The sequence below is a fragment of the Pecten maximus genome, chromosome 13 (assembly GCF_902652985.1).
Source record: "Pecten maximus chromosome 13, xPecMax1.1, whole genome shotgun sequence".
NCBI classification, from domain to species: Eukaryota; Metazoa; Mollusca; class Bivalvia; order Pectinida; family Pectinidae; genus Pecten; species Pecten maximus.
This window is the reverse complement of record NC_047027.1, coordinates 34,247,800-34,275,169: the sequence shown is the minus strand read 5'-3', so window position 1 is coordinate 34,275,169 and position 27,370 is coordinate 34,247,800. Positions and strand designations below refer to the sequence as shown.

The window sequence follows — 27,370 nt, the reverse complement described above, 5'->3', positions numbered from 1 at the left end:
TATTTAACACTCACTCACAAACATTAAATGATGTATTTAACACTCACTCAAACATTAAATGATGTTTAACACTCACTCACAAACATTAAATGATGTATTTAACACTCACTCACAAACATTAAATGATGTATTTCACACTCACTCGCAAACAATAAATGATGTATTTAACACTCACTCACAAACATTAAATGATGTATTTAACACTCACTCACAAACATTAAATGATGTATTTAACACTCACTCGCAAACAATAAATGATGTATTTCACACTCACTCAAACATTAAATGATGTTTAACACTCACTCACAAACATTAAATGAGGTATTTCACACTCACTCGCAAACATTAAATGATGTATTTAACACTCACTCGCAAACAATAAATGATTTATTTAACACTCACACACAAACATTAAATGGTGTATTTGACACTCACTCACAAACATTAAATGATGTATTTAACACTCACTCGCAAACATTAAATGATGTGTTTAACACTCACTCACAAACATTAAATGATTTATTTAACACTCACTCACAAACATTAAATGATGTATTTAACACTCACTCAAACATTAAATGATGTTTAACACTCACTCGCAAACATTAAATGAGGTATTTAACACTCACTCACAAACATTAAATGATGTATTTGACACTCACTCACTAACATTAAATGATGTATTTGACACACACTCAAACATTAAATGATGTATTTGACACTCACTCAAACATTAAATGATGTATTTGACACTCACTCAAACATTAAATGATGTATTTGACACTCACTCAAACATTAAATGATGTATTTGACACTCACTCAAACATTAAATGATGTATTTGACACTCACTCAAACATTAAATGATGTTTAACACTCACTCGCAAACATTAAATGAGGTATTTAACACTCACTCGCAAACATTAAATGAGGTATTTAACACTCACAAACATTAAATGATGTATTTGACACTCACTCACAAACATTAAATGATGTATTTAACACTCACTCACAAACATTAAATGATGTATTTCACACTCACTCGCAAACATTAAATGATGTATTTCACACTCACTCACAAACATTAAATGATGTATTTAACACTCACTCACAAACATTAAATGATGTATTTAACACTCACAAACATTAAATGATGTATTTCACACTCACTCGCAAACATTAAATTATATATTTAACACTCACTCACAAACATTAAATGGTGTATTTGACACTCACTCACAAACATTAAATGATGTGTTTAACACTCACTCACAAACATTAAATGATGTGTTTAACACTCACTCACAAACATTAAATGATTTATTTAACACTCACTCACAAACATTAAATGATGTATTTAACACTCACTCACAAACATTAAATGATGTATTTAACACTCACTAACAAACATTAAATGATGTATTTTGCATATATAGCTTTAGGTCCCCAAAGACTGACATCGCCTGTTCTAGCTCCTTTCCATTACTTTTTATTTTTACCATTTAAAGAAATTTTCTCCCATGCTTCAGTCATGTTTATTTTTGTCTGTCTTTGTGTGTGTGCGTTCTATGTGTGATGGTGTGTCCGGTTATGCGTGTGTCTGTTTTGTCTTGTGTGATGGTGCGTCTATGTGTGTGTCTGTCGGTGTCGAAGTGTGTGTGTGTGTGTATGTCTGTGTAATGGTGCGTCTGTCTGTGTCTATCTGTCTGTCTTGTCTGTGTGATGGTATGTCTGTCTGCTTCCTTCTCACTCTGTATAAATTTAGGTTAGGTTATGTATGTATGTTAATTAATATGTAAATGATGTAAGTAGATGTGAGGCTTGTGGTTCAAGCTTAAAATAATCGTGATGAAGATGATGTTTTTTGTGTGATGATAAGGATGATGATGTTTTATTGTGATGAAAAAAATGATAATAATTTATGTATGGATAATGATATCATGATAGATGATGATGATGATTAAGTGTGATTCTTTTGATGATGATGATGATGATGATGAATGGATGAAGATGATGATGCTGATATGATGATGATGATGATGATGTTTGATTATGTATGATGATGATGATGATGGTGATGATGATGGTGGTGATGATGAACCGATGATGATGAGGAGTAAGATGATGATAAAGATGATGATGCTGATATGATGATGATGATGATGTTTGATTATGTATGATGATGATGATGAATCATGAGTATAGCTACTGTGGGTGTAAGAGTGAGAATGTGTGTGCATATATGTTTCAAATGTTTTGTATTTATGAAAAAAATCTTGAAAAATAAAAAAATTCAAAAAAAGTTAAGATTGAATGCAAGCTAAAAAAAAAAAAAAAAAAAAAAATGATGTATTTAACACTCACTCACAAACATTAAATGATGTATTTCACACTCACTCGCAAACATTAAATGATGTATTCAACACTCAGAAACATAAATGTTGTGTTTAAAACTCACTCACAAACTCAGTTTACGGTTAAATCACTGTGCATCAAGCCAGTTATAACACTGATACCCGTGTATGTCTACGGATGATATGAGATGTATATTGCCAATACAGTAAGCCATAGGTATAGTGTTGTGGTAGGGACGGCTGAAATGAAACAATTAAGTTTTAGTAAATCTATGGCGAAATCATCTTACTTAGTATTTCTTAGGTGTTATTATCAAAACATTTTTTTTTTCAATAAAATTACTGAATTATTTATTTCAAATGTTCTTGAATCTAATTAATATAATGATTATACATGCATTCATAGTCGGGCATGTCATTATTCCGTTAGTTATCTAGACTACATTAAAGATAATGTATCACCACGGCATTAGCTTTATAATTATCATGTAATTATAACGGAAGTATTTTCAGACATGAATTGTACATGATTACTTCAGAGTTTGATGAGTAATAAGTAAGTAAATAGTAAAATTTTACTTTACCAAAAGAGGAACTGAAGTACTCCATAGTTGTCATTTTTACTGTAAATGACTTTACTACTGGCAAGTATGACTGTGTGTTACTTGTGTCTGGCACACTGTTATTGCTGTTCATGAAACCATAGTTATTACAACTAGTCTCATCGAAATTTGGTGGTTTTATCTGAAACATAGAATGCCTTAATATAATATTAGTACTCATTCTTACATACTTAAGAGATGAATTTATTACTAGGTACAAAGGCATTACACACATGTGTAATTTGTGACAGTAAATTAGATTTAGATATATATATTTCGTAACTTCTATTTCCCTGATTATGGCTTACTTAATGTTATGGTAAGAATCTATACCATGCACACGTAAATTACCGTTTGTTATTTTCACGTTTGTGTTTGACATAAATGTCTATGAGAAATATACATATCTACTGATACACGAACCATGCATCATAATATAGACATATTTGATTGCATATATTGCATAATTGAATGTTTCATTAATTCATTGAAACAGATCTCTATTTGAACACAAACTGGTTAAAACATTCTTTCTCTATCTTTCAATTTCACGAGGCACAACTGGGTAAATATAAACAACAACAAAAAAAAAAAAAATAAACGAAAGAAGAAAACGCCTTTTATTGATTTAAACGAAAATGATATTCCAACTTAACATGTACATGATATTGATCATATTGTGAAAAAAAAAAAAAAAAAAAAAACAAACAACAACCGTAAAGCATGATATTGGTCATACTGTGAAAAAACCCAGCTTAAAGCAATAAGTATTTACTAATGGGCTAAAACTACATACTTCACATTGGCTGGATCGACAGATCTTGACAACACATTTGATAAAGACTGTTTTTGAATACAACATGTGGAATCCCTGTATGGACGCCTCCACTATTGGTTGAGTTGCGTGTTTATGGAAACCGGTTAATATCTCTTTGTTTTTTGTACATCTAAAATTAGAAATGTGTATAACATTTACTCAATTATATTTGTACATCTAAAATCCGGAAATGTGTATAATCTTTTACTTAATTATATTTGTACATCTAAAATGTAGAAATGTGTATAACAATTAGTCAATTATATTCAAGGAAACATTTATGGTCGAATTTATGATTGGGAGCAGTATATTTCTCTTTGGGATATTAAGTTCAACTGGTTCTGTAGGGAACAACCAACCAATTAAAAAAATAGACTTTTGAAACATCCCCTGTGTATAGAAAGTTGAGGCAGGGATAAAATGTCTGGCAGCCACTGACTGGCTATTATAATGTTACAAAATAGATATGTAGCGTGATAGGTAACTATCCATAGGAAATGTTGAAATAGATGTTGTCCGATTGATTTTTTCCCAAAAAGTTCACTCACGTTATAATAATTAACAAGTAAACATTTAAAATTTTTGAGAATTTCTACTGTGAAATTCACCTATTTTCAAAATGGTTACCATGGAAAAGTTTGAGCTGAAGGACCCAACTTTTTTTATTAGGTGTTATATGAGACCCTAAACTGTTGTTATAAGCCATAATTGCCATATTGAATTGAAGGATTATAATTATATACTTCAAAACATTAACAATAAAGTCTATGGAAAAATAATTGGATGGTTGGTGGACAGGCCTTAAGATTCTAGTGATGCCACCCGATTCTCATTCTGAAACGCGACATTATACGCATTCACGAGCGTCGGCAGTTAAACGTTTCTTAATATTGTCCCTTGGTATTTACTATTGCCAAATTATTAATCCAATATATAAATAAGATTGGTGTAAAGACAACGTTTGACTATATATTTATCGACACACTGATTCGATCTATCAATGGATGAATAATAATCAAGTGCATAATTTGTTATCATATCAGTAAAGTAGAGTTTATGCTATTGGAATATAATGATTTCATTTACTACAAAACTGATTCAGAGGTATCAATAAACACTGATAATTAAAGAAGCACTAGACTTACCCATTTTCCATTAGCAATACCTCCCGTAGAAACCGACTGTCACCGGAAGCATAGCAGCTCTCAGGAAATATGGTATGGTTTTCTGAAATCAACACTATAATGTTTAAGATTAAACCACCAATTCCATGCTTGGTTTGTACTAAGTAGCTGAAAATGACTTGATGAAGGTTTCTGTTTCCGAATAGAATTTTAATAGCTTCTCCGGGTAAATGGAATGGTATTATATAAAAAGATACCAAATATTCCCATTTTTTTGGAAAAAGACTGTTTTAAATATTTTTAACGCATAAAACCTATTGTGACGTCACAGTTACGAAATAGACTTGCATTGTATTTAGAAAAGAAACCTCAGAAAGTTAACAAAGATTTTGATTGTCCGGGTTTGGATACTATTACCTTTAGACTCATTACGTAAATATGATATAGAATTATACCTCAGTTACTGAGTTAAACAGCTGCTCACAGATTAACATATATGTATATATGATTTGCAATTAATTTGTTTTAATTCAATTTGCGTTTTTTTTTTAAATTAAATCACTGCTTTTTTTTCTTTCTCATTAAATCAAACATATCACGTGAAATGTGTGACAGTTTCCTTACGTGGCCCAATGATTCGTAGAGTGTATTGGTCGCCGAATATGACGGATCCTGACACATTCACCAGTTCCATGGTGAGTTGATAATCGGCCTGAATGGCTTCACGACTTGACCTATATTTGGGAGAGAAATCATGTTAGTTAGATTGTCAAATCATGCATCTTACATTGCATGTCACGTTTTGGGTCTTATAGATAATGATATTTCCAGAATATACGCACGAATTTCATGTTTTAAAATGATCATATATCCAAACATATAACATGTATTAAAGTAACAGGAATATGATTCTTTCTGCTAGTTCCAACATTTGCTCAGGCCTCGCATTATTTCTCAACGTCCAATCAGGTTTTATACACGTTTGACCCTTATCATTACCATCACTGACCAGTCCATGAAAGAAGAAACAGTGCTGCCTTTTTAATCATGGGTTGGTAATCTTTAAGCGAACGTGTTTTAGCGCATTTAAATCTAAAGGCATGCTGCTAATTTATGATTGTGCTGGTTACGCTTTCTTTATATCATTTTCTGCTACAAGCCGTTTTTGGTGCCTTTTATATTACCATTGCGTAGATCTGTCTACATTCGTTTCAAAGTAAACGTCTGAGTGCACAAAAATATGTACGATTACAGTATTGTGTATCTTTTAGTAAATTGTCTTTGTATGTTCCTTAGATAAAGCATCAAATACATTAACTATTATTAGAACACATTTTTTACAAGGAAGTATTAATAATATCAAATAACATAGAAATTAAAAATTTCAGAAGGAATATTAAACCTTTAAGTCGTTTATAGCGGAATTTATATCCATACATTTCAACAAAACCAAATCTGAAAACATTGACAGATTCATAATGAAATATACTTCTTTTGGATGGTTCCAGACGTTGGTATTATCGGGGAAAAAAGATAGATAACATCTTAACCAATAGACGCTTCCCTGTCTATTTACTACGCGGTTTTAATAACGAGACACTACGGTAGGTTAAAGTATTGACGTGACACAACTACAGTCTACGCTTCTGTGATATTGTCGTGTTGTATTTTACAGAGTTTTACATTATATACCTAGTTGTTGTATTGTCATTAAGGTAAGTATACCTACCAAGCCAACTGCAGACTATGCTCCAGTGATACAACTGTCCGTTGTGTATTCATGGTATCACATTGTATTACGTATGTTTCAGTTGGTAATGCCTTGTTGCCGAGGACTGGCACGTGGTCATATATGTATAAATTGATATCCTTGTGCTGAAACAAAGTCAAACATTATATAAGGCTGCTAATTAGGGTAAATTTATACTCATTTGCATATGCAATAAAATTCCGAGAAAAAATATCACGAATTGATATGATTCGTCATTATAACAATTTGAGATGGCAACATAACTTAACTTTTTTTATTATTACATTTTTTTTAGTAACTTCTATTTAACATTATTCATGTTTAACATACTCATACTTTATCATTTATTCATATAGTTTAAAATCCTGCATAATAAAAATTCCTTTTATCTGGAACTTTACAATACAATTCATAACAAAACTAAACATTTGAATTCAAATCCAATGCAAAAAGCAGCAATTGCGAAATTCTAAATACAATTATCGCGAACTTACAGGAGTCAATTAAACACTGTTATTAGTCATTAGTCAACTTTCTTCAAATCAAAACGAGTATGGCGGTATGTGTTCATACACATTGAATAATTTACACTACTGTCTTCGCGGTCTCACCTCTATACAGCCGCTCAGTGTACCGTGGTGGAGTCCGTCACTGAAATTGACGATACTGGACAACTCTCCACATACAGCTAACCCATAATGGATGTTACGGTGGTCAGTACCAAGGAATTCAATGTCTATCTGTCCGTTGGTGTTGCATACTTTAAAATAACAGCAATGCCAATGTATGATGTTACTATATCGTGAATATCAAGAAACAGTTTTATGGTTGGATTTTGTATTTTCTGATAAAAAAAAAATCTTTTGCAAAATTTTCATTTATGACTATAAGTAGACTCAAAATATTTATACATTATTCGTGCTGCGTTAAAATCATCCCACATCACAAATATGAAATAGACTATAAGAAGTAAATACAGGTCCTCTACCTTATAATAAAAATCTATGTCCAAGGCATATTTCATGTTCCATTGAAATAATCCCAAATGACAAATATGAAACAGACTATAAGAAGTAAATGCAAGTCATCTTCCTTATAATAACAATCTATATCCAAATCCAATTTAAAGATGTAACCCCATTGTATGTCTTTCGTACATGCTTTTTTGAGAATTTGCCCAAACAATTAATATTATGGATGAAATAAACATTTTCGAAGGAACTTGATCATGAAAAAAACCAAGAAAACAAACACCCCCCACCACCACAAAAAAAAAAGGAATGAAAAGAAAAACTTAGGACTAATTAATGTATCATGGGTATTGTTTATTTATATTCTATGGAGAAAATGTTCCTCAATGCGTTATGCCCAGCGAGTTACCGAACACATCTTCCTCGCGAACAAATCTATTGTATGGTTCATCATGTATTACATGCTAAACTATCAACAAAGAAAAAAAATGAATAGATATTTTGCGCTCAGGGTCTCCAGTCTAATTCAATGACAACGAAACATATTTTCACCAATTGCTCTCTTCAAATAGTCTTGCGAAACAAAATTCCATTGGCAAACATAATAGAGACTACCTTTGCTATCATGGAAATTATATAACTCACCATACGACATGCTGAAATCATGTTGCGTTTCTCCTCCTTTGATCGGGATCAGGATCACAAGAAAGCACGTCAGGTAAACCAACATGGTATCCATGCTGTCTCCGAACGTTTGTTGGTTTCAGGTCTAAATAAGTAAACATATTTTATAACGAAATCAATGACAATACTATGATTTTAAAATTTATGCAAAACTACTATTGCGTTAACAAGAATTCCGTCACTTATATTCATAAGGAAACGATTCAATGATACTGTCAACTTGGAAGTTTCCGCTGGGGTTAATTTCGCGATTTCAGTTGTAATTTATACACGTTGGGTTTATATCTAACAGTTTAAACATATGATTGCCAATCTATATTATTCACTTTCTTTCAACCCACTAATACTATTCAACCATAAGGCAATGTAAATATAGACATGTTCAAATATCCTGTCACCACCAAGTCAGTGGGCCAATTATCACTTATGATTGTTGAGTTTATTGTTATATCTTTATTCTGATTGGTGCAATGTTGCTATTTGTAAAGTAATATTAAAATTGAGGCGGGTAAATAATATTCAGTTGATGATTCATATACCGTAAACGTAATTGTTTTGGCGTGCTAAAATTAGCGCAATAATGAATTGAATTAGCACACCAACTATGCTTGTCAAATTTAAACATTAAAGATAAACATTAGAGCAATCAAAATCTAGCGAAATTCTTCATCGCGAAAATCGCCAAAATAAGGTTACCACTAAGATACGTGCGTCTTCAGTACGTGGTGGTATATCGATTTTTCTGCTCCCTTGAGGTCATCTTGAAAAACATGTTTTTCGTATCACTTGGACAATTTGAACAGACTATGTACTGATATATATAAAGAAAGATTAATGAAATAAAATGGCTACATTACCTTTACTGTAAGGGAATATCTTGTATGTCGTTAATACCAACAGGTCAAGTTTGTCTATAACAGGTATTATTATTAACACAATGCATGTATCCTCTGTCAGTAAATCTGAAGAGCTTAGCCGTCGTTTACATCAACACGTCAGATAAGTATGTAAGGTATACAATGTACAATTATATATCAATATAATCCTTTGTTAGCAGATCTGCCCATAACAATAAACAATGACAGTGTTACTATAAATACCTGCATTGTTATAGATATTTCGTGTTTATTGTTTTATACGTGATCAATATTGTTATCGCAGTTATCAATACCTTTACCTACTGTGGTGGCACTATTTATAGTTTATATATAGATCTTGAATGAGTTTTCATGTACGATTTTATGAAACGATCGAGTCATACAAGATTTTATTAAACGAGTTTAAGAGGTGTTTATTTTAATATATCTTAATATATTTTAAGATATAGAGGGCAAAATCAGGCGGAGGCAGCTATTTTGTTGCGCAATATTCAATACATAATGACGTCATAATCGTTTTCCCGTTTGTTAACTTACGATACAATGAATCATGATGGACATCAATATCGATCCAATTATAACAAGTCTAAAATCAGTTACAAATATAGTATTTGACACGGAGGCGCCGATAACATAAAAACCTGTTGTATTTTACACCGTGCAGAGATAGCAAGTAAATGCTCAGGTACTAACTTCGTTTTCTCCCATACTTATTAAAGCAAGAATTGCGGTAGACTTCAATACCAAAACAAAATAAACCTCTTCTTTGTTTCATGGGTAAACTCTAAATTCCCCGGAACAAATTATACCCAAAAATGACTACCCACGTAATGCGAGTGTTATGCCAACTGATTGAAATTACCAGATATTGATATTCATAGAATGTTGAATAGTTAACCTTTAATGTTTTTGTTTATTTTTTGCCAAAATTCGACTGTTTTTTTAAATTTTTTATATGTAAAAGAATTCCATTCGACTGCATTGCACAATATTTAATAAGCAGTATAATATGTTATATATATATTTATTAGCACAATGTATCATATACACTATGTGTTGGTGATCCGAAGATATAGATTTGAATTTCCTGTCGTAGTTGTACCGAGAGAAATATATATAATATATGTACAATTCGTATCCATATATGTAAATACATTGCGATCCGGGTATTCCTATCATCTTATAGACGACTTCCACAATGATCATGTCAGGGTGTCAGGGCCGACCATCACTGCGCTATTGAAACGTTCTTTTGTAAGAACGCCGATGTGGCGCAGCGGTATAAGCTGCGGGTATTTCTGGCTAGGCGATTGGGTGCCGTAGATCGTGAGTTCGAGGCCCGGTCAGGGCACGAGTCAAAAAGTTGTCTTCCTTCGTCATAGTGTTATTTCTGAAAATCTTTTTGTTCGATCTATTTATGTTTATATACGTTATATACTTCATTCTGTTGACGCCTTTCATTGTATGACCATTTGTACTTAATGATTCGTTGATATGTTTTGGGTGATTGTAACTCCATCTATTTAACATTATGGGAAGTCGATTCCAGCGTCGGTGTTTTCCTTATATGCTAAATTAAATCGAATTCATTTTAATGATTCTCGGATGTGCTCCTGCGCATGTGTCAGAGTACTTCTTTGCCTAGCAAGCATTTATAAGGATATGTTTATAATTTATCTAGTAATAAAATCCTTCGTGGAATGTGATTCCGAGCTGATAATGATTTCAATTCGGAAACATCTCCTGTATAATACCTGCACTGTATACAAATATAAGTATATCTGCTGTGAGGAAGGTTATATGTGTGTAATGATAGGCAAATCTGATTGTATCATACCTGCGATGTATACATGTCTATATATAAGTATATCTGCTGTGAGGAAGGTTATATGTGTTTAATGATAGACAAATCTGACTGTATCATACCTGCAATGTTCACATAAACAACTCGTATAACAATGGGCGATGCATTTAATGAACACAAGTGGTCTAATAGATAATATAGACAATAGTTGTTTATTTATAATTTAAATGCAATGTGCCAAGATATTAATAATTTCACAAAATATCGAAAAATTACAATGTTCAGTGCATAGGGTCCATTCGTTCAAGTAGATAGTGAACATATCATTGCCCCTTACTTCAAATTCTGTATATATATTCTTTAAAATAGACAGGAAGGAACTAAAGAGTGTTGTTTAGTTTGTCAAGTTAGTTTTACCAAAAATGTTCCTCTCAACATTTAATGATTGTAGTTAAACTGAGATTAGCCTAATCAACGTTTGAACAACTAAAACCCATGGTCATTCAGAGTAAAAATATAGTTTCACATAGCTAAATGTCTGGGTTGTCCCAGTCCATCCTATTTCGAAGGTTTTATTTTTCACAACCATGTCGTGTAAAAAATTGCAGTGAATAATTTGAATAATTGAACATCAGTGACGAATCGTACAGGGACAAAAGTGCTGTTTTATATTCGGCATCAACTCAATAACACAATTCACGTGTTGTAAATTTCATTTGCTTGTTTATCAATTGTTTTTGCGTGTTTTCGCTTTATTATTTTATTTCTTTGTTATGTATCATCAATTAATGTGATTGTCAGGGTTGCGCTTATATCCTGATTTCAGGTACTCAGAAATAAATAAATGAAATAGAATAAAAAATAACATAATAATAATGATAAAAAAACTTAACCAGTTAACAAATTCTCATGATTGGAAAAAAGAGGATATGTATGAACAAACGATTTCTGCGTTCGGATTATGTTGGCTAAAATACAACCATAATTATGTAATGTATACTAAATGTGTAAACCTCTTTTGCTTCATTGACGATAACATATTGTTAGCATAGGATAAACCGTGGCAATACCTCAATTCTAAAATTAGAACCGGGGTAAAAACAACGGAACTTTATTTTCTCTATTTTATCCCTGGACAGGGGTATCCGCAGTTTTACCGGGGTGATATTTTCTTATCTCACCCTAGGGAAAAGACAAGCTACACGTGCTCTTTGCACGTTCTCAACAATTGCATTTCGTCACGTCAATAATATCGTGACGCCACGGTAACAGTACAACGACGTCACGTCGACATTTTAATCACGTCCCGTCAACATTTCCTTGCATTGGTGTAACGTCAATATTAGATACATAAGAGGGTAAACAGAGTAAACAGGGTAAGAGAAAAATAATCATTCATCCCTATGGAAGTGAGACAGGGGAATCTCAACCCTCCGGGTAAGATAATTAAGCTGCCAAACAATCGGTAAGCCTCGTGTTTGGCACCTTAAGAATCTTCCGTTCGGGTTTAGATTCCCCTGTCTCACTTCCATAGGGGTGAAGGTCCTATTAATCTTTTCCTAATGAGATGCAGACCGATACGATGGATGTTGTTTTAATTGACCTTCGTACCCAATCAACCATGACACCTATCGTTATACTTATTTGACTGATTATCAATATTTTAATTATTTGATAGTTATAAGAAATACATTGTGGCTACATAAATCTAGATTATGTGTAGTTATGTATCAATTTTCGTTCGGTATTTCCTGTAATGATTTTGTGCCTGTTTCTGAACATTTTGACAGTATGCCGAGAGGATGTATATCCTCGAAAATGAAAGGCAGAAACAAAGCCGTGATTATCTTTGCAACTGCAACAAAGAGTGCAACACTGTGGAAGGTGACTAATGCTGTATCATATCAATGAATAGCCATAGTCAAGTACGCTGTAAGCAAAGCGGCATTCTTAAAATAAAACATGATTTTTGACATGGTTGAAGAATTTAGAGCTTATAAAGACGGTCATATAAGTTTCGAAATACTTGGTCAAACAGAAGGTCTTTTTGCAAAATAATGGCTATGAAAAATATCGATAATACAAAACGTCATATGGGTCATTGCTACACAATATGGAAATTAGAATATTGCAGTTTCAGACTACTAGACCAACTAGGAGGTATGTGAAGTTATTTAAGCATTGTACTGCTACCAAATGGCAGTATACAGTCGATATGAATACAATTTGGGTGACAGATAAATAGAATGTCCATGTTAAGCGTAACTTAAAGGAACAAATAAAAAAAGATATAAAAAATAACCATTGTTTGATAATAAGCCCTTCTTGATACCTCAGGTTTAGGCGATATACTGTTGAGCTATACCTTTTATAATGTCCGATATTGTCAAGAAATTCTGTTTCACAAATAAAATGTGTGCCCATTTTTATTTCTATAAATTTGTGACTCTATTGCACGTACCATATAATCTGCATAAAAGTTTGCCTCATTTGAAAATAAGCCTTGCCTAAGAAATAAGCACGTATTTGCTTACTGTTAAAGAAATGAAGCCGTGTCTTACTTTCGAGGTTTGAGGGTATGCAAAAATGAAAATTGTATATGTACATTCATTCTTTATGCCTTTAAAGAATGTTTACCAGAAATAAAGATATTTCGTTTCATCTCATGCCAACCAGACAAATGATTAAAGATAAATACTAAATCACAAGAAAACGAAGTCATTGTCATCGTTTATGAATTTATTTGTTATCGAAAAAGATATTAATGGAATAATTAAGTCGGGTTTTATTTTATTAGATTTTTTTTTATAAATCCTACGTTGTGCGTATGATCACATTACATAACTTAATCGTGATAGTACAATATAGATATGGGTGTAGATAATATAGATGACTTTTGTATAAAACATATTTCATATGTAAGCATACAGCAATCCAAGGATCATCCACGAATGAACTTTGCGTTCACAAACACGAGGGCTGCAGCAGCAAACAAGCTAATAATGTTGCTCAGTTCATATCCCAATCCTGAAAAGTACAACATGAACTATTACAATATGAGGAAGACAACCTGTCGGTTTTGTAGCTTAACGTTTAAACCAATAACAATTCCTTTTAAACAATGCGAATTTATTGCAACAGTAAACCACTGTATATGACTGGTTTTCTTTCAAAGCTAATGTCACAGTTTAAAAATCATCAACAAAGAATTATGCAGTTACTGTACTTGAAAGAATATTGTACATTAAACAAAAGCCTGGAAAAAAATATGATTAAAGTGGGCAGCCAAGGATTATTTTAATCAGTACTTTTTTTCTTACATTTTGATTTATCGATAAGATTTTATTAATATATTGGTAAGTAAATGATTATTTAAATAAATTATTTTGAATACTCTTCAATAGTTTCTGTAATTAAACAATAAGTTAATCAATTCATTTATTAATTATTAATTCATTTCATAATCTTTTTTGTACCATATGCATATGCTCGTCGTAGGCTATTCTTATATATCTTGTATATATGAAATTCTTAATTTGTTCTCGTATAATGCGTTCATGTTCATCTGTCTATATAAGTATTTTTCAGTTGTTATTCAAGGCTAGTTTTGTTTAATTAGATATTGAATATATCAAACTTTTCGTTACTGAATGTACAATCAAATGTTCTAATATATCTTCGTTAGGATCTTCCTGGTTTACTTTACACGTGTTATGCTATAAATAACTCACGTGCAGCACCACTAGTCAGGCGTGGGTCTTTAATAGCTAACGATGCGGTGGCCTTTTCCATTGTAACGTCATCTGACAGACGGTTGATCCTCTTTCTCTTTTTTGTGCAAGTCTATTTAGAAAACAAAAAAACTTATATGAACCGTGACAATTGATATGCATGATGATCAACGGGTCAAATTGACCGATACAAATGCAGGAGTCAGAGTTTGATTATTATATGGCTAAACATTCATTTGTGTTCATTTGATATTACATAATCTAATTTTCAGTATTATGTCTTAACTGAAATTTGCGGTATGGTTACGATGTGTACTAATATATTCGAACAAAGCTGCGATACCTACCTGTAGGTCACATTCATTCCCTTTATAGCCAGCAGGACACACGCGCACTGTGCAGGTAATTGTGATTGATTTGGAGACCCCAACAAACCGGAAACCGTACATGGTATTTGTAATGACATTTCCAGCTTGCTCCCATTTCTCTCCAAAGAGCTCTTTGTCGTATTGGCAACTGCAGAGTTAATGACAGATTAAGAAAAAAATCCTATTGCATTGATACTCAATGTTATCCCTCAATCCCACTAAAAGGAGATAGCAATAACATTTTTTTTGAAATCTCTATACAATCATAAATGACGTAAAATACATTTTATGCATTGAAAATGCATGTTGTCATACAATTCCTTGTTATAATAAACGTTAATTGGGAATTTTATCTGAAAAAAAAATTCGTTGAATGAACGGTCAAATTCAAGGAATTACATCTTGAATATATAGCTTCTGTGGGGATAATTAGAACTCCAATACCAGATAAATTAAAATTCCACATTCCAAAAATGCAATCAGATCAACAAAATATGTGAATAACACATTGTTTTTTTTAATAAGAGATACTGAAATCTAATTATCATAGTATTATTTGTCACCTTAGATAAACTTTTTTTTTTTATAAATAACATAGAAAATGTCGAACAGCAGAACCAAACAAGTCAAAGTATATACATTTGTATGCGTAAATGTTGAAATTAGATATATACAGGGTTGTATGTATTCAACTTCATAAAATATATTCAAAATCAGAATTATGGAAGGACAGATTCCATGATTATGCAATGATCAAAGATCGTTTATAAATATAAAGTTAAAAACGTATTTCAAAATTCAAAAACCACAACGCCAATATCTAAAGAAACTAAAATGGTTATCATTTTATTAACCTTTAATTATGCACACTGGGAGGGATTTTGTAGGTAATTAGAAATTTCGATATGGACCCCCTACATATACTGATTAATATACTTCCATATCTTCAATAAATATATTCAATATAACTAATTTTAGAAAATAATGGCATTATATTTGCATTATACAGTTGCAATTGGCTGGGTCAAATATAATGCTAGAGAGTGATAATGGGTGGATGCAGGAGTTAGGTTAATTTCACGGCGACTATCTAAACAAAGGAAGGGCAGATCCACTTATCTCACCTGTACACTAGCTACTTATCACCTAGTTATTCCTTTGTCCGACGTCTAGTCCACTTTAATAAGACACTAGAGATAAATGTCTGTCAATACTTAATCTTATCATCATAAGGGTGTTGGATAAACCTAACAGGATGTTTGATGTATACAAACATTAAGACAGGCTTGTTAATATCAAATATACCACGGTGATCTAAACCTTCCCCGCCGAGATTAACGGGATTTCGCTGTTTTGAGATAACGAAACATTTGATTAACTGTGATACGTGATATATTGGAATTCTGATGCTCCATTGAAACAGTGATATTGTAGTGAAATATCTACAATATTTCTTGTTGGAAACGGTATATTTTGAATAGAGAATTTTAAACTCATGACTTTGGAACATTGGAACCTATCAGAAAATTTCAGTAATTTGATATGAAAGTTTATATGAAAACTGACTGGTGTCATTTTGGGTATATACATGGATATTAGAAATAGTTATGTATAATATTAATACATAATAATTTTGCATAATAAAATCCTTCCATTTTGAATATTTATTAAATGCGTTGAATTGTTCTATTAGCTTTTAAGAATGATTTTTTTTGTATAATAGACTTTGTCCAAATATACGCCTGTTTTCATTTATAATTATAATAAGATTGTGATAGGGGTTAGTTTAATATATACCAAGCAGTCAATTTATGAAATGTAAATTGGTTATCTAATGTCGAGGATAAAAAAGCTAGTTTCAGCCAATACATTTTTGAAAGGAATAGAGTTTGATGGCTGTTACTACAACGTAAAACACTATTATATATACATATATATATAACATATTACCCTGTCTCCTGCCATAATGTCACATCCTTATCATTCCCTGTAGCTTTACACAGTGTTGGTTTGATGCTCATTTTATCTGTAATATAGGTTGATATAAGTTCAAAGGTTAAAATCGGTTCAATTATATTTTAATAATGATAAGATAATAAAAAATGAATTAAAAAACCTTAAACGGGTTTCCTATATATCATGATGAAGGGTAGTCACCCGGATGTATCTAGATCAGGATTTTCCGGAATGCCTGCTTAATTGCAATATTAGACATGTTTATTATGATTTTATAACAGAAATAGTGATATGATATTGAATAATTGATACAGAAAAATATTTGCATATGTATTTTAAAATATTGTTGAATCCATTTTACCAGCACATGATACAGTAAAACGTTCCTTTTGATATTATATATACCGCTGGGCTACATCGGCGCCCTTAAAAAAGAACGTTTCAATGGCGGAGTGATATTTTAGAATACATATAATTGATGATATTGAAATTTTACCTGGGACCGTTATGGCAATCGTCAATGGTTGGCCAATAGATGCCTCTGTAACAGCGGTGATGTTGTCTTTGATTGTCATAACTAGATTTGTTACGGGCGAAGGTGTTGATTTCGTTGCCATAGTTACGACATGGGGAGTAGATTGATCGCTGAAACGAAGAAGGTTACGTCATAGAGATATTAATTTTCGAAACTATGCATTTCCCTCGTTACCTAGATGAAAGATTGAATTATTGGTATAAATATCTACTGCACTCCTCATACTAAATATATTGCTTGTCATAAAATATCCAAATTTGAAAAATATGAAAAAAATACCTTTTATTGATTTATATTATGAATTCTTCACGACTCCCATCTCTGTTTAAAGTAAATATCAAACCGTGCCGTTATTAGTTTACTGTTATGCTAACGAAATTCCAAAATGACATCGATACTGATAATAATTATTGCTACGAGTAAATTGCTAAACCAATTTCGTATTATGTATTTTATGACAATATCAAATCAACAATTAATCATAATAATAAAACGTGGGAGTTTTATACACCGCTATATAACAGCGACATAGCCGTCTCAAAGTTATTATCCGTGTTTACTGGGCCATCAGCAACCAGCCAATGTCTTCCTCAACTTACTTGGGAGCATACAGCCGGAAATGCAATTTCAGCAATACCTGCTGTTATAAGACATTTCTTGCACTGCTCTACCACTTGTTCATTTACAACTAGACTAGAACACAACGGAGTGAATTGTTTTTCAAGAATACAACACAGTGCCCGTGCCAAGACTCGAACTAGCAACCCTTCGGTCACATAGCCCGGCGTTCTACCAGTATTCTACTATGCCTCCGTAATATAATGGGAAACAATTCTTAAGCTTGTGGAGTACATCTACATTGAACATCTGACCGATAAATATTGATAGAGGGTAACGATGAGACTTTGTTGAATAAACATCATGAGATATATTTACCCGACGATTTCATTGGCGGTTACGTTGAGAAAGTATGGCTCAATATTCACTTTCTCACATTTGATTTGGAAAGTTTTGGAATGATGTCCACCAATTATGTTTGTTCCGTTTGTCGCCTCAAGTACAATATTTACTGTGGAGTTCTACAAAATGAAGAAAATTAGTTTAGTAGAGTTTATAGTTAAGCCCTTTTACAAATATATATCATTTGTTTATAATTGTTTTTAGTATAATTAAAGGAGTTTATGAAGGAGTTACAAGGACTTGTCCGGGAAACGTACATATTTCAGAGGTTACATTACGATAGTGTTTCTGGCGATGAAAGCGTTTCACTTAACCTCGTAACTCTACACTTTCATGACATTGTTTTTATAGAAAACATTTTGTGTGCGGTAATTGTCAATTTGATGAAATCATTTCTCATCAAATGTTCTTCCTATTGACTGCATTGAATCCTTGTTTTGCTCAGTAATGATATTTAGTTTTTATTGCGAGTTTGTTCCACTAAGTACTTTAAATGTTAAAAGGTAACAAGGCAGATGAGGTTCACAACGCTTTAACACCAACCCCAATATTTAACAATACACTATATGTCCTTCATTGTACTAAATATTATACATAGCCTGTATATACTGTCGAGAAGTTGATTTTATTTATTTTTGTTTGTTTGTATGTTTAGCCTGTATATACTAAAAATAAAAAAAAAAAAAAACACTACAAGATGAATACAAAGTTCTATGTTAATCTTGTGTGTATGTAGCCCTGTCTGGATTGACCAGGACTGAGTCTGATGTCTGAGTCAGCATATTCCACAGTGGGATGGTACGTGGAAAGAATGAGAAGTATTTGGAGGATCAATGAAGGATAACACACTTATGGCTGCGAAAGGGAATAAGACATTTGTAACTAGGATATGGATAGTTTTTTGTAAGTCTTTTTTTTTTTTTTTTTTTAGATTCCTACGGGTTTGAAGGGATGACCGTCTTAGGTTGTTTAGCATGGATACGACACTGTCTGTGTAGCTTCTACGTGTTTGAAGGAGATCTAGCAGCTCATCTCTGGATTGTTTTAATTTTGATTTGAGTATTTTTTCCACAGATTCCAGTTTGTAAAACAATATTATAACTTAGGTCATGCTTATGTTTTGAAGTTTTATTGTTCCATGTTTTAATGTTTTTGCGTATCAATTCGAGTGTATTTTCAGCTTTGTATGTAATGTTGGTGAAATTGTGAATGATTTGTTGTTTTCGTATGCTTGAGTTTCTGGCAGTGTAATGTGTATTTGTATAATTTCAAATTTATCGGGGAGAAAAGCTACGTTTAATCAGGCTTATTATTACTACACTTTACTACTAGTAAATGTTATCACGAATCAATCCCAGAGTTAGCAATGGCATACGTAGAATCACTTTTTTGAAAATATTTTGTATTTGTTTTAAATAAAATAAAGTAAAATAAATAGATAATTAAATAAACAAATATCGTAAAATCATGAAATTTAACTTTCAGAGAGCAGCTGCTACTAAAATGTAAGCCAATGACAACTGATCCATTAATGAAATGAACACATTGATAATTACTATTTTTTTCCCAAGTTTTTTTTCAAATATCCCATTTCTTGAAAACTGGCAAAGCATGAAAACCGACGTCTAGCTCGACTATCACAAAAACTGGCATTTCTCTTTACTTCAGACTCACCTTTGTGCAGTTGGCTAGTTTGAATGATCCGTCGCCCAGGACCTGTGGGTTGGCACAGCTGCCTGAAGTCTGGTTAAGATAATTAACTAGTATGTTGGCTAAGGAACCTCCTTTATTTATTATCTCGATTCCTCCATCATCAGTGCAATCTGAAAATTAAGCATTAAGTCACTAACTAATTGTTCAACGTACTAGGGACTTTTTGGATCTCTCTTTGTTCAAACTTGTTTTTTCTTCGGGTGTATATATTTATATATATCTGTCTACACACGTGGGTGATCGGGGCTCTCCTAATAATTGTGAATCGACTATGGCGAATAGAAATACAATTGTTAAACATCATGCTTAGTGGCAACGATTGAAAAATAATTCGATCTGTAGCAAAAACGTAGATACAAATAATTTTAACTGTTTAAATTATTAAAAGACGAATGACATGATGTTATCTTAACTAAATGTGACACTCAATCGCGTTTGTAACATTCATTTACTTACTGTAATAGAATGAGTCTGGAATCGCGATAGATGTTGTTGAAGGTTTCACAGCTGTAGGTGTTGGTGAAGGTTTCACAGTTGTAGATGTTGGTGAAGGTTTCACAGTTGTAGATGTTGGTGAAGGTTTCACAGTTGTAGATGTTGGTGAAGGTTTCACAGTTGTAGATGTTGGTGAAGGTTTCACAGTTGTAGATGTTGGTGAAGGTTTCACAGTTGTAGATGTTGGTGAAGGCTTCACAGTTGTAGATGTTGGTGAAGGTTTCACAGTTGTAGATGTTGGTGAAGGTTTCACAGTTGTAGATGTTGGTGAAGGTTTCACAGTTGTAGATGTTGGTGAAGGCTTCACAGTTGTAGATGTTGGTGAAGGTTTCACAGTTGTAGATGTTGGTGAAGGTTTCACAGTTGTAGATGTAGGTGAAGGTTTCACAGTTGTAGTTGTGGGTGAAGGTTTCACAGTTGTAGCTGTGGGTGAAGGCTTCACACTTGTACTAGAAGCGTCTAAGAATGTAATGCAAACCTAAAATCACAAACAAAGGTACTCTCAATGTATAACAATGCTTTTACAGAAAAATCGGAGACAAACAGACTTGATTTCCATGAGAAAAAAAACTTACTGCGATCAAAATGCACACCAATCCACGTCGATCCATCCTCACTGTTTGTTGTTACCTGCCATGAAATAATGATATGTATTAAACTTAGAATTCTATTGATAACACAACATTATTTGCTTAAATACATTTTAATATATGATTTAACTAAAAAAATAACAAAAAAAAATACTGATACCGACTCTGATAAAACAGTATGATACAGCTGTCATTTAAGGACTTGTCAAGGATGATAGTGTAAAAATCAAAAAGGGAAGTTGTAGTGCCCAAAACGGGCGTATATACAAATGTTTAGATATAGAAGCGGATATGCATTACTCCAAAAAACAGAATTCGTAATTTTGTGATATTATAACTGTTTTCAAAATGCACGAAAAGTATGTTCTCAACCGGTGTCCTATTCATAGGAATGTAAAATGTGACCCATACAGAATATTTATCATCTTTTGGAGCTTCTATCACATTCCACCACCCAAAAACTCTAAAAATAAAAAAGTACAAAACACAACTGAACGAGGATATTTACCTTCTGAGATAAAATTACTTCCTTCCCACCTGTACACAGTTGAACCTTTGTAACCCTGTTTGACTCGTCGATCCTTTATATACAAAATGTACTTATGAGTTGGTAAGATAATTTTCTGAAATCGTTTAAGCTAATTCAAAGGAGTAACTAGGAATTGTCCAGGGGAACAGGAATTTACCAATACAATTAACCTTCTGAATCATTCGACTTAAACTTTTCCGTAGTAACAGTGACCTGATTGGTCAGTTTGGCTTTCACTCATAACCGCCCACAACCTTTCCGTTAATATGTTTAGCATATGGCATTCACCAATCACAGATACGAACCCCAGAAATCCCAATGGTATCGGCATGCTGATCATAGGCTAACACATTCCACTGGTAGTGATATTGATCAAATCTCAGGTATGCTCGGAGTATATCTCACGTTCAGTATAAGATATTTAAAATCAGTAACAGTGTTCATATACCTCATGTTTGCATATATATTATACAATATTATTTACTATGCAAAGATAACAAGTTTTAAAAATTGTGAAATTGTTCATACAATCATAAACTATCGATCATTATGCTTCAGTCTTAGTATAAAATCGTCTTTCATTTTCCCTTACACTTAATGTCAATGTTTAAAATTTAGGTATAGTAACCCGGACCCCCTGTTGGGTACCTAGACTTGTTAAGATAGCACAAATGCTCGAACCTTGATAAAAATATCAATATTGATATCCATAATGGAACATCAAAGCATACACATAGCTGTTGATTTTTTTGTATTATAAAGAAAGAATGTGCACCTTTAAATGTGAAATAATTTATAGATACATTATTTACATGCTGCATGCAAACACTGGGAAATATATTTTAAGATAATGAATGTTAAACTGATTTCTGTGCATCAGTTTCCTCCTATGAGGACTCGCCATTGATGCTTGTAACCGAAAATAGGAAACCCGCAAAGTCAGAACATAGATGCCGACTTAACAAATGAGATTTGCATATTCTGAGCCAATGCCACTGTTAATGAGATCTTATATCAAAGATGAATGGGTATAAGTCATCTTCTACCTTACTACGATGAAAATATCTGGAACTTGAATTACGGGGAAATATTTATCATATCAATGTAAATGTATTTAAATACTTGTATACATTTTGGCAGTTTCAATGTTAACTTACATATAAACGTTTGTGTAATGTCAATTAATCTGATAAATGATATTAATTAACCTATTTTGGATATTAAATCGAAGAGATAAACTGTCGTTAAACGTAATCATAAACTAGTGTAAACCGAACAATGAGTATAGTTGAGATCGAATCCACTTATTATTAGTAAAAATAATACCAAATACGGTTAAACGTTCAGCACGTGCCATTCAGTTTAACAAGATAAAGTTACTGTAGTAAGAAATTCCATTATTTTAGATATATTCACTGTGTTATGATAATACACTATTGATCAATGATGTTAGTGTTCCTCTGATATAAGTATCATTTTCGGCCGCTCCTGATCTCTCTTATTCTCGTTCTTGATTTTCACACTGAATCATAACTGTACAGTTTTTGTAGGACGGCAACTATTCAGTGTGGTTTTATTCTTTATTTTGCATACACTTTGCATATATTACTTAATTTAAATATATGAATGTGTTATTCACGTGTATGTATCTTTAACACTACAGATTAGGATTAGAGGCTTCTGATAGAATGATACGTTAGAAAAAACATCTACCGAAATGTTACTAGTGATTAAACTAAAGTTATATACTGATGAAATTAGATAAGTAAAATATTAATGATAATGATAAGAAAATAAGATATATTTACGGGTAGAATGGCATTTTAAGTAAACAGAGATTTATCATAAGATTTTTCCTTCGCTGATTCCAATATAAACATGATATTAACATACTCAGTGCCTTGTGTAAATAAGAAATCTACGTAATCTGTGTGAAGTAAGGTGTGGCTGTGATTTAAATACGTGACAACACAGGATCGCTTTGACCCATGCATGACAGTAAATATTAATCAAACGCTCGCAGATGTACTGTCAGTCTACTAGACATTCCTCTGTGGAAGCAGCGATTCTAATTTTGGTTGACCTCACTTTATTTGGTAAATATGTCATTCACCTCAGAGGAAATTTAAATATTAAGTACGACATCTGTACTACATACATGTACATCAATTGTGCATTGGTATTTGTCCTCCATTAACCAATGACGTAGTCATTTACTATGTATACAATCCAGGTCAACGTTGCTATATATTATCCACATGGGGCTGTACTATGGGAGATTATTGAGTACTTTTGTCTGTATCTACTGAACCAAATTCTTTTGTTCTTACGCTAGTTCACGAGTAAAATTCAACGATATAATACCCCTTTGATTAGATTACCCATTTGAACAATCTCTAATCCGTTTGAAATATATTTAATGTTAAAACTTTTGATCAATAACTCATGACAACCATCTAACTATCGGAGCACACTGGGTACCGTTTTGCAAAAAGATTTCGTCGTGTTTTAACGATGATCGCGATTGTCAGTAATTGAAGCACATGGATTATTGCTATCAGAATATTTGCCTACCTTTAGGGTTTGGTAGATAATCTTCCAACCTGAGGGGTGACATTCGAAGGCTTAGCGAGGAAAAGCAAAATAGGGTGAGGAGGTGGATTCGCACCGTTCACAATATATTTCTAATAAATTCCAGATTTCAAATATTGGATTTCAAAACAACAAACTTTATGTCAAAGTCTACTATGTCGGTACTGATAGTAAAATCATACACTTATGAGTATATAAACTTTGAGGAAGTGAAAAAAGTCTGATTTGAAAGATTGAATGAATATAGAATAAAACCCCACTAACTCGAACTCCAAGGGACCATCGAGTTATGACAGGTAAGCCCCACATCGAAAGGTACAGACTATGGTCTTTCAGTTGCAGGTAATGACACATGTGTCCGAAAATGCAAAGTCCTACCTACATACTGTAAATATCCGCCGTACAAGAATATCCGTTCACATTTGAATTACGAATTTCACGGAATTTAAAAAAAATGTGTACTATTGTTTTTCGAGATTCTGTAAAATAGAAATTAAAGTGATCATTGTTGTTCGATATCACGATAAGCACCTTAATATCATATATTAGACATTTAATCAATTATTATTATAATCATAATTGTTATAAAAACATCATAAATCCGACAATTATCTGCTGTCTTGATCCAAAAAGAAAATATAGAAAGACAGAAAAGTGAGAAAAAAGGATAGATTTTAGATCCCATGTATTGCAATGGGACAGAAGATATATTTTGGTCTCCTATATAAAAGACACAGAAGAAAACCCCCGACTCTTCTTGGGGCCACTTTTAGTCGCCTACTGCGATAAGCATGCGGTGGAATACAACGGTGCTTATTCTAGGGCTCCCTAGTGTCCCATGAATAGACGTTCCTTGGACAGAAGACATTGGAGAAACTAACTCCCAAGATTGCGTTAGCCTCATGAGGGCCGACGAAACCATAAGTGGCACAGGTAGACAATGGCAGGTGTGGTACATGTTCGACGAATAGGTAGGATTAATTCTATCAATTTGAAGGAAGGGGATAAGTAGTAGTTCGTGGAAATCAGAAAATTCCACGAATAACGGTTTGAGTTATTTAAGGTTTCTTAAAAACAAATATACAAGGACGCAGTCGGGATCAAGATAGCAATTCGACAAATAGTGGGTAATCGAGGAATGCGGATTAGAGTAAGTGGGGTTTTTCTGTAATTGATTTCAAGAATAATATGAAAAGGAAAGTGGATTTTTAAGCACTTGCACAAACCAATTCCTGGATTATTATTTTTATCAATTAAAAAAAAAAATGTTCTTACAAGTAAAACAAATGAATTGATTAAAAAAAAATTCTTATTTATATAGCCCAGATATATATCTAATTTGATGATTTCTTTTCACACTAGCACCAGGCATCTATAAGCCATGTTAGAGCTGAAATTCACACTCGTATGAAGATCAATGCTACACATTGTAAAAAACGAAAAGAAAAGAGAGAAAAAAAAACAAAAAAAAACAACAACAAACAAACAAGCAAAACAGCAACTGTAAAATGTCTTCATTTAATGTTGGATGCCAGATAGAAGTTCATCATTACGATTTGCATTTCTCAATTATTCCGTTGTCTGGTATGCAGTTGTCAACTCACAAAATGCTTCGGATATCACCGTGGCGGAATAGCTCTCCTTTGTTTTTAAATACTGGAGACAGGTTTATAAAGAGGGCAAGAGGTTATCAGTAGTAAAATACCAACAAGGAAGTTTAAAAACCCAGATAAGAATACGTCGAATCCTGTTACAAATTTGACATTGAATACCGTAGTCTGCTTTAAACTCCCGGGAGATATGGGTCAACATCTTTCGGTTATATCAAAGTGCCAGACGATCGAATGAGCCATACAAAGTAGTACAACACTATAGATAAAATATATATGTATAAACATATTTAAACTATCGAAGATAAATAATATCTGTATATTATAGAAAGATGGATCCGAGGGAACCTTAACATATTGACATTGGTGAGTGTCCGGGATGATAGCAATGGTTTTCACAGATGAAATGTATTTGGTTGAAAGAAGCAAGTTCATAGAGCTAAATACCCTATCGAAGTGACCTTCCACGTCTCCTGACAATCATGACAAATCTCTTTTGAATAAGGTCAGCCTTTACTATATAGATATTGATTCTAACCAGTCCAGGGCAACTCCAGTTATTGTGCATAGACGATTGTTTTTATCTTCACAGTAATGGCGAATTTGATGTTAATTATCATACCTGTATAACAATTGAAGTTGAAGCCTTTAGAGCGAAATCAAGGTATATCAAATCACTAGTATTTGGTTCAATAAAGTTATTATGCAGAAGTCCAATGTTTATTTATAATACGGACTACCTAGTGTTTTGCCGATCAGATTGAAGAAGTAATTTGATACATATCAGGACAAAATAATCGTCTTTTCTGGTAAATGTCACCAAACAAGACTCTTCGCTAAACCATTATATTGTCTGATGATAAGACTAGTGGAATACTACAGTGTTAATTCAAGTACACTACAACGTTAACTCCAGTACATTACAGTGTTGACTTAAATGCATAGCAGTATTAACTCCAGTACATTACAGTGTTAGCTCCAGTACACAACAGTGTTAACTCCAGTACACTACAGTGTTAACTTCAGTATATTACAGTGTTAACTCCAGTACATTACTGTGTCAACTCCAGTACATTACATTGTTAACTCTAGTACACTACAGTGTTAACTTCAGTACACTACAGTGTTAACTCCAGTACACTACAGTGTTAACTCCAGTACACAACAGTGTTAACTCCAGTACACTACAGTGTTAACTCCAGTACACTACAGTGTTAACTCCAGTACATTACTGTGTTAACTCCAGTACATTACTGTGTTAACTCCAGTACACTACAGTGTTAACTTCAGTACACTACAGTGTTAACTT

General features: G+C 32.7%; 2 protein-coding genes and 1 long non-coding RNA gene across 3 annotated transcripts; all 3 read right to left on the bottom strand.

The window, feature by feature from the left end:
• Positions 1-2,353: 2,353 nt before the first annotated feature.
• LOC117340796 lies at positions 2,354-4,990 on the bottom strand. The gene is made up of 4 exons (XM_033902565.1): positions 4,917-4,990; positions 3,751-3,901; positions 2,937-3,096; positions 2,354-2,592 (listed from the first exon to the last, which is right to left on the bottom strand). The coding sequence occupies exons 1-4, from the start codon at positions 4,925-4,927 to the stop codon at positions 2,525-2,527; spliced, it is 390 nt and encodes a 129-aa protein (XP_033758456.1). The 5' UTR covers positions 4,928-4,990; the 3' UTR covers positions 2,354-2,524.
• A 2,272-nt stretch (positions 4,991-7,262) lies between these two features.
• Positions 7,263-9,272, bottom strand: LOC117340794. Its single transcript, XR_004535445.1, has 3 exons — positions 9,158-9,272; positions 8,262-8,385; positions 7,263-7,405 (listed from the first exon to the last, which is right to left on the bottom strand). It is a non-coding gene; the product is annotated as an uncharacterized LOC117340794 (long non-coding RNA).
• A 4,431-nt stretch (positions 9,273-13,703) lies between these two features.
• Positions 13,704-21,921, bottom strand: LOC117340793 (mucin-2-like). Its single transcript, XM_033902564.1, has 10 exons — positions 21,839-21,921; positions 21,316-21,370; positions 20,702-21,218; positions 20,207-20,355; positions 18,509-18,651; positions 17,534-17,682; positions 17,032-17,107; positions 15,061-15,229; positions 14,714-14,825; positions 13,704-14,009 (listed from the first exon to the last, which is right to left on the bottom strand). Exons 2-10 carry the CDS (start codon positions 21,349-21,351, stop codon positions 13,924-13,926), a joined length of 1,437 nt encoding a protein of 478 aa, XP_033758455.1. The 5' UTR covers positions 21,352-21,370; positions 21,839-21,921; the 3' UTR covers positions 13,704-13,923.
• Between the last annotated feature and the right edge of the window lie 5,449 nt (positions 21,922-27,370).

Bases quoted from the DNA above. Each gene is read 5' to 3' on its own strand.
- LOC117340793 (XM_033902564.1), bottom strand. From the start codon at position 21,351: ATGGATCGACGTGGATTGGTGTGCATTTTGATCGCA. The intron at 21,219-21,315 runs GTAAGTTTTTTT...TTGTGATTTTAG, and splicing joins TGGTGTGCATTTTGATCGCA to GTTTGCATTACATTCTTAGA. The intron at 18,652-20,206 runs GTGAGTCTGAAG...TTCATTTTGTAG, and splicing joins AACTAGCCAACTGCACAAAG to AACTCCACAGTAAATATTGT.
- LOC117340796 (XM_033902565.1), bottom strand. The intron at 3,097-3,750 runs GTATGTAGTTTT...TCTATGTTTCAG, and splicing joins GTCGATCCAGCCAATGTGAA to ATAAAACCACCAAATTTCGA. The intron at 2,593-2,936 runs GTAAAGTAAAAT...GTTTCATTTCAG, and splicing joins GTACTTCAGTTCCTCTTTTG to CCGTCCCTACCACAACACTA.